This window comes from Zea mays, chromosome 2 (genome assembly GCF_902167145.1).
Source record: "Zea mays cultivar B73 chromosome 2, Zm-B73-REFERENCE-NAM-5.0, whole genome shotgun sequence".
NCBI lineage: Eukaryota > Viridiplantae > Streptophyta > Magnoliopsida > Poales > Poaceae > Zea > Zea mays.
Genome location: NC_050097.1, coordinates 163821555 through 163828647, shown reverse-complemented (window position 1 = coordinate 163828647; position 7093 = coordinate 163821555). Strand labels below are relative to the sequence as shown.

Sequence of the window (7093 nt, the reverse complement as noted above, 5' to 3'; positions counted from 1 at the left end):
CAAGCCCCAATATACTTTGTATCCGAAGTTCTTAGTTTATCAAAGAAAAATTATACAGAATTGGAGAAGGTGTTGTATGCTGTTTTGATGGCTTCCAGGAAGGTTCGGCACTATTTTCAAGCATACAATATAATTGTCCCTTCTTCACAACCATTGAAGGATATTATGAGAAATAGATAAGCTACTGGAAGGGTTGGAAAATGGGCTGCGGAACTCAATGAGTTTTGCATTGATTATGTGCATAGATCTTCGATTCAGTCCCAAGCGTTAGCAGACTTCATTGCTGACTGGACGCCAGGGGCTCAGGAAGAAGAAGCGAGTAAAGATGCCGAAGCCTGGACAGTATTCTGCGATGGTTCTTGGGGAACCTTCGGGGCAGGAGCAGCCGCTGTGTTGGTCGCACCCTCCAAAGTTAAAACTTGCTACGCAGCAAGACTTGATTTCAGCTGCACAAATAACATTGCTGAGTACGAAGCTTTGCTTTTGGGTCTTCGGAAGTTAAAGGCAATGGGAATTAGAAGGGCGGTTCTTAAAACTGATTCCTAGGTTATTTCTGGTCATATTGACAAGAGTTGTAAAGCAAGAGACCCGAAGCTTGAGAAATATTTAGACACGGTCCGAAGGATTGAAGCTTCCTTTGAAGGGTTTTCTGTCAAAAATATTCCTCGAGGAGAAAATGAACATGCTGATTTGCTAGCCAAGTCAGCAGCACAGGGCTGCCCTTACCTTCGGAAGTATTTTTCGAAACAATAAAAGCACCTTCGGTTGAACTTCTTGAAAGAGCAGTCCTTAATATATCTCCTGTTTATAGTAAAGACTGGAGAACTGAGATCATCTCTTTCCTTCAGGGTAACTTTCTTTCAGATGACGAAGCTTATAACAAGATAATAGAGGCAAGAGCTCGACCATATGTTATAATAGAAGGAGAGATGTACAAGCATGGGGTCTGTTCTCCACTACTCAAATGTTTATCCAGAGCCGAAGGTATAGAATTGATGAAGGAAATACACGCAGGCCTGTGTGGATCTCACATTGGATCTAGGCCTTTGCTGGGAAAAGTTTTTCGTCAAGGATTTTATTGGCCAAAGGCAGCTTCAGATGCAGCGGAATTAGTCCAAAAGTGTGAAGGCTGTTAGAAATGTGCAAGAGATCAAAAACAACCTTCGTCTCTAACCCAGTTAATACAACCCACTTGGCCATTTCAAAGGTGGGGCCTTGATTTGTTAGGTCCGCTACCACCAGCACAAGGGAACTTAAGATATGTTGTAGTGGCAGTGGAATATTTTTCTAAATGGATTGAGGCAGAGCCTTTAGCCACAATAACTTCGGTTACTATTCAAAAGTTTTTCTGGCAAAATATTCTCTATCGCTTCAGAGTGCCGAAGGCCATCACTGTGGACAATGGAACGCGGTTTGATTCCGAAGCTTTCAGAGAATTTTGTGAACAAATTGGCACGAAGATCCATTTTGCATCAGTTCGGCATCCGGAGTCAAATGGACTTGTTGAAAGGGCTAATGGCATCATAATGACAGGAATAATGAAGTTAATCTTCAATCAGCCCAGGGGAAAGTGGCCAGATGAATTAATCAAAGTGGTGTGGAGCCACAACACAACAATATCAAGATCAACAGGTTTTACACCATTCAAATTGCTGTTTGGTGACGAAGCAATAACTCCTGAAGAAGCAAAAGCAGGATCAATAAGAATAGTAGCTTCGGCAGAAGACGAAGGTGATTACTCTGTGGAAAAAGATGCTATAGAAGGGATCAGGCTTCAAGCTGTGGAAAACATCAATAAATACTAAGCCGAAACAATAAAATGGCGTGATAGAAAGGTTCGGCTAAAGAATATTGAGCCAGGACATTTGGTGCTTCGAAGAGTAGCCAACCCAGAGACAGTAGGCAAGCTACAGCTGAAGTGGGAAGGACCTTTTCTGGTAGTATCTTCGTCAAGACCCGGTTCCTATAGATTGAAGGATATGGACGGCAACGACATTCCTAGATCATGGAATGCGGATGAGCTTCGGCGATATTATGTTTAGCTTGATGTAATTTTTCTATTCTTTCTTGTGGCACCCTTTTCCTTTCCAAAGGGGGAGAAAGGTTTTTAATGGGGCCATAGCATGTAATTTTTCTTTTTCTTATTTCAACTCTATAAGAGCAATATCCCCCAAAGATGTAAATGTAAAAGCTGAGAACGCACCATCGAGTGCAAAAGGAAAAAAGAAAAGAAAACAGGGAGAAGCTCAAATGTCGTTCCTAAGGGAATGCAGAGCTTGCAGCGAAAAATAAACGCTGATTCCGTCGAAGTAAAAGGCGAAGAAGCTCCTAAGGGAGGCTTACAGCAAAAAATAAATGCTGATTCCGCCGAAGTAAAAGGCGAAGAAGCTCCTAAGGGAGGCTTACAGCAAAAAATAAATGCTGATTCCGCCGAAGTAAAAGGCGAAGAAGCTCCTAAGGGAGGCTTACAGTGAAAAGTCAGTGCTGATACGCCGAAAAATAAACGGTGAAGCCGAAAAATAAGCGGCAAAAAGATTTGAGTCATTCCTTAGGGAATGAAGGCTATGATTATGGCTTCGAATATATATTCGGACATTCATTTGCACGATACATTACATCATGACATTTGCATTCATAAACATTCATTTAGACATACATAGGATCATTATCATCATATCATACAGAAAAGGCAGATGCTTCGGCTATGAGGATAAAGCTTCGGAGAAAAACAGAAATAAGAAATTTTCATGCTTCGTTGTGTACGAAAACAAGGGAAGGTGTTTTTCGCCTTCGGCTCAAAAAAGAAAATTTCGTCCACAGCAAAGCAGATCGTACACGGACAAAGGAGAAAAGATATATTACAAGGTACACACAAATTTACATAAGTTTCTTTACAAACATATTACAAAATTTTCTCTAGAATCTTATGCAGCAAAGTCTTTCGGAACATCTGTTAAGGCTTCAGCTCGTCATTCTTTAGCTTCATCATCCTGTACATATTAAAACGGAATGAGAAAAGCGCAGAGTTCAAGGAGAAGGTAAAAGTAACAAGTATAAGTTTCTCACTGGCTTAAGGTGGCTCCGAGCTTCGTCACCCACTACACGACGGTTGATCTTTAGCGACCCTTATTTGGGACCGACGGTTGGTCGCTAAAAGTTATGGACCGATGGTTGGTCGCTAAATGCGTTTATAGCGACGGTCTATGGGTCGCTAAAAGTCTAGAAATTTAACGACTTATGGTCGGTCGCTATAGAGGTAAGTGTGTGACCGATGGTAGGTCGCTATAGAGGTATGTGATTTTTATGTTTCTTATTTACTCACCAAAGCCCATCTAAAGGCCTACTAAACAAACAAACCCTATTCCACGCGCGCAGCCGCCGTCACTTCTCCCATGGCTGCCCCCTCCCTCAGCCGTGGTGGGTGCCTCCGCCACCTCACCCTTGGTGCTCGCCATCTCCCTAGCCGCCATCTCCCTCACGGTGCCAAGCCCATGGCTTTCCTGGTGCTCGCCTCTCCCAGCCGTTCCTATCTCCAGCGCTGGCTGCCATCTCCTCCACGAGGTGTCTTCTCCGTCGCCGCTCCCTGCATGATTCCCTTGGCCGGCGTCCTCGACTACTCAGCCATGGAGGTCGCTGCCCCTTCTTTTCCTCATCTCCCTCCATCGGTTCTGATCTCAGCGCCCCTGCTCCCTGCTCCTGTCCCTCCCATGGACGCGGCCCCCTCCCTCAGCTCACTCCCTCTAGCTGCCATGGAGCTCGCCCCTACCCAAGTCTGGTTGCCTCTGTTTCCCCCTATCTCTGTTGGCGGCTGGCGTCCCATCTCCCGTGCGTTGGACGGCCGCCGCTTCGTTCTCATCGCTGGCATTTGTCCGTGCTCCAGCTAGTTCTCATGGCCATGCCCCTGTTCCCTAGGTCCGAGCTCGCCCAAGTCCCTAGCCATGTCTGCTCGCCCCTCTCTGTCTCTCTGCGAGCAGCAGCATGCCGGAGAAGACCTGTGTCCTCGACGCGCGCCAGGTGTTTGATGGGAGGTTTGAACTGGAGTTCATCATTATTTTCGCTATTTGTGGGCTTCTCTAGTTATTATGCAACTCATAGGAAGTGGGACGGGGCAGTAATTCCGCAACTGGCCGTATATCATTTTTTATTTATTAAGCTTCAAAACCAAAGCGCAACAATCTTCATGTTCTTCACTCAGGGTGCAGATGGTTCTCGGGGGCGTGGTTTACACGGCTGTGCCGTTCTACAAGAGGGTGCCGATGGTCGAAGGTACGTTTGTTCACATCCCTACGTCTGTTTACTGCAAGGAGCAGATGGTGACTAGGGACCATCGGGCATAGTTCACATGATCGTTACCTGATCAGTTACAGTCTATCTATAGATAACAAGATGAGCTAGACAAATCGGTGTTCACAGCTTTAACTCGGCGGAATGGTGTCAGGATCAACAATTCAAATAGCGGGATTCAGAAACCTAGTGACTGGAATGGCATTGTAACCAATAACTTAAATGATGGAATTATTTCTTCAGATGAAAACAATCTTGTGAGGTAATAGTTTTATCTGTCTTTGTTCTTTGATCTCTGCTTCCACACTAGTGTGATGCTCCCTTTAGAATTTGATAGCTGTGACGAATATGGTTACTTCAGTGTTTTGGAGTGCATCAATTGTTTGCTTTGTTATTTGTTATTAACTTTGTATTTGCTGCATTATCTCCAGCATATTAAAGTTTATACCAATATCAGTCTGCCATTTTGGTTATGTTCTTTTAACCACAAAGTATTTCCTTTTTAGTTTTTTGTTACTTTGCCATACCACTGCTTTGCACATTTCATCAACATGGGTGAGTTGATGACCCTTATTTTTGACTGCTAGTAAATTTTAGCAAATCTCTACCATTGTTGTTTATGTTCTTGTAACCACAAAGTATTTCCTTTTGTAGTTATTTGTTACTTAGAATAAAAGTGTACAGCGAGTCTGACATACCACTATGCACATTTCATCAACATGGGGAGTTGATGACTCTTATTTTTGACTGCTAGTAAATTTTAGCAACTTGTGCTTCGGGTTGCAGGGGAGCTGAGCATGCTGCGATAACAAGAATCACATACGAGACTGCTGTTTCTGGGAGTATCCTAACTCTTGTTTATGGTGATAATGGGAGCAACTTGGCCAAGCTTACAGAGGTCTTGCTCTGCAACTACTTAACCTAACATGCTTCAATGCTTGTTACGATTGCATTATGCTTTCGCTCAGAATTTACATTAAATCTTCATCTATATTTTTTTGAATTTTATGACTTGAAATTTTTAGATGATGGAATTCAAAAGTGCAGCCTCCATGAGTCAACAAAATGAAATGATTTCTAGGATGAACACACAATAGTTGCTTTGTAGGGTGTGTGCCACTGCCACGTCTTTAGGGTTTCCCATGATCACGCGTGCTGCGGGTGTTTTGGTAGTAGCCTTTGGACCACTTGTTGTTACTGATGCATTTGTAGGCTGCCAGTACCAGAGGCTTTATCGCGACGGGAGGAACCAATGGCGAAAAACTGTCTTGCTCTAGCTAAATCGCCTTCAGTCTAGTGGCGTTGTACTTCCATTTCAACAAACTGTATTTTTATTTGCAAATGTAGCAACAATATACTAATTTGATGTACTTTTTTCTAGGGTGTTCTGGACAAAGAAAGCCTGTGCCTTAAAACAGAAGGATACAAGAAGCTGGAGTGGTTGTCTGAAGCCTTTTGAACTGCTTGAATCATTATTGTAGCTTTGGTGCTTTTGTGACTGATCAACTCTGGAGCAGCTAGAGTGATGTAGTTGTGGGCTTTTGAACAATAGCTGGAGTGATATGAAACATTAGTGATGTAGTTGTGGGCTTTTGAACTGCTTCAAGTTGGAGTGATGTCGCTGTGGTGCTTTTGTGACTGATCATCTCTGGAGCTTTTGTGAATGATCTAGCTAGCTATCTGTAAATGATCTAGTTGTGAATGATATTATAATTGTGATGCTTTTGTGAATATATAATTATGGTGCTTTTATGTTTATGTGATGGATCTATGACTGTGGTATACTGATTAACTGTGTGTGTCTTTATGATTTGTGTATAAAAATCTGTGATTTGTGGTGCTTAATTAAATGTATATTATTATTAATAGCAACTGTAAAAAGGGCGACTTTCTGTTGGTTGCTAAATGTATAGTATGATGACTTACGGTTGGTTGCTAAATATATAGTACAGCAACCCACGGTTGGTCGCTAAATATACAATATTAGCAACGGACGGTCGGTCGCTAAAAAGATGTCGGTCGCTAAAGCCTTTAGCGACGGCACTTACAGCGACCATCCTTATGGGTCGCTAAAAGTTTTTAGCGACCAACCGTAGGTCGCTGAAGGCCGTTTTAGCAACCAACCGTAGGTCGCTGTAAGTGAACTGTCGTGTAGTGACCAGCCATTTTTCGCCCACCGTTTATCCAAATCTGGGTCATAAACCTGTTTCCTATGCTTCGAGCTAGGCTGGGGATGTCAATCAAATCTATTGGCGACAAACTGAAGTTTGGCCTATTAACAATTTTCCCGTGCGTGCAGCCAGCTTTCAGGAAAGCAGTAGTCGTGCCTCGAGAAGCTAACAGGGCACAGAAATCGGCATGCCCAACGATAACTTCGTCAAGTGCATCAACTTCGCCCTCAATGTATTCAAAGGTGCTTGGCATGTTTTTAGCTGAAGGTGTAAACTTATCAGAGCTGGCTCCAATTGAGTAAAACACATCCTTCAGTCGCTGCACACATCGGTTGCCGAAATCTAAACATTTTTCCTGAAGCTCCTTCAATGATTTCTGCAAATTTGAATTCTTCTCAATTTCGGTCTTGAGACTTGTTTCAAGATTCTTCTTTTCTTACTCAGATTTTTCTGATTTTATGAGTAATTCGCTGTTTAATTTGTCAATTTCGGCTTGAGCTTCAGCCAGTGAACCTTCCATAGAGTGAATGACGAAGTCCTTCTTCTCCAAGGCAGCTTCGTGATCTTTAACTTTATTTTCAAGGTCTTGAATGATGAAGTCTTTTTTCTTCAAAGCAGCTTCATAACTTTCGACTTTA

General features: G+C 42.9%; 1 protein-coding gene across 1 annotated transcript; it reads left to right on the top strand.

Moving 5' to 3' along the window:
- The first annotated feature begins 3392 nt into the window (after positions 1-3392).
- Positions 3393-4395, top strand: LOC103649040 (uncharacterized). Its single transcript, XM_008673391.2, is given in 5 exon segments — positions 3393-3686; positions 3688-3714; positions 3716-4111; positions 4203-4266; positions 4379-4395. Coding segments are annotated over 5 exon segments (798 nt in total).
- Positions 4396-7093: the final 2698 nt, after the last annotated feature.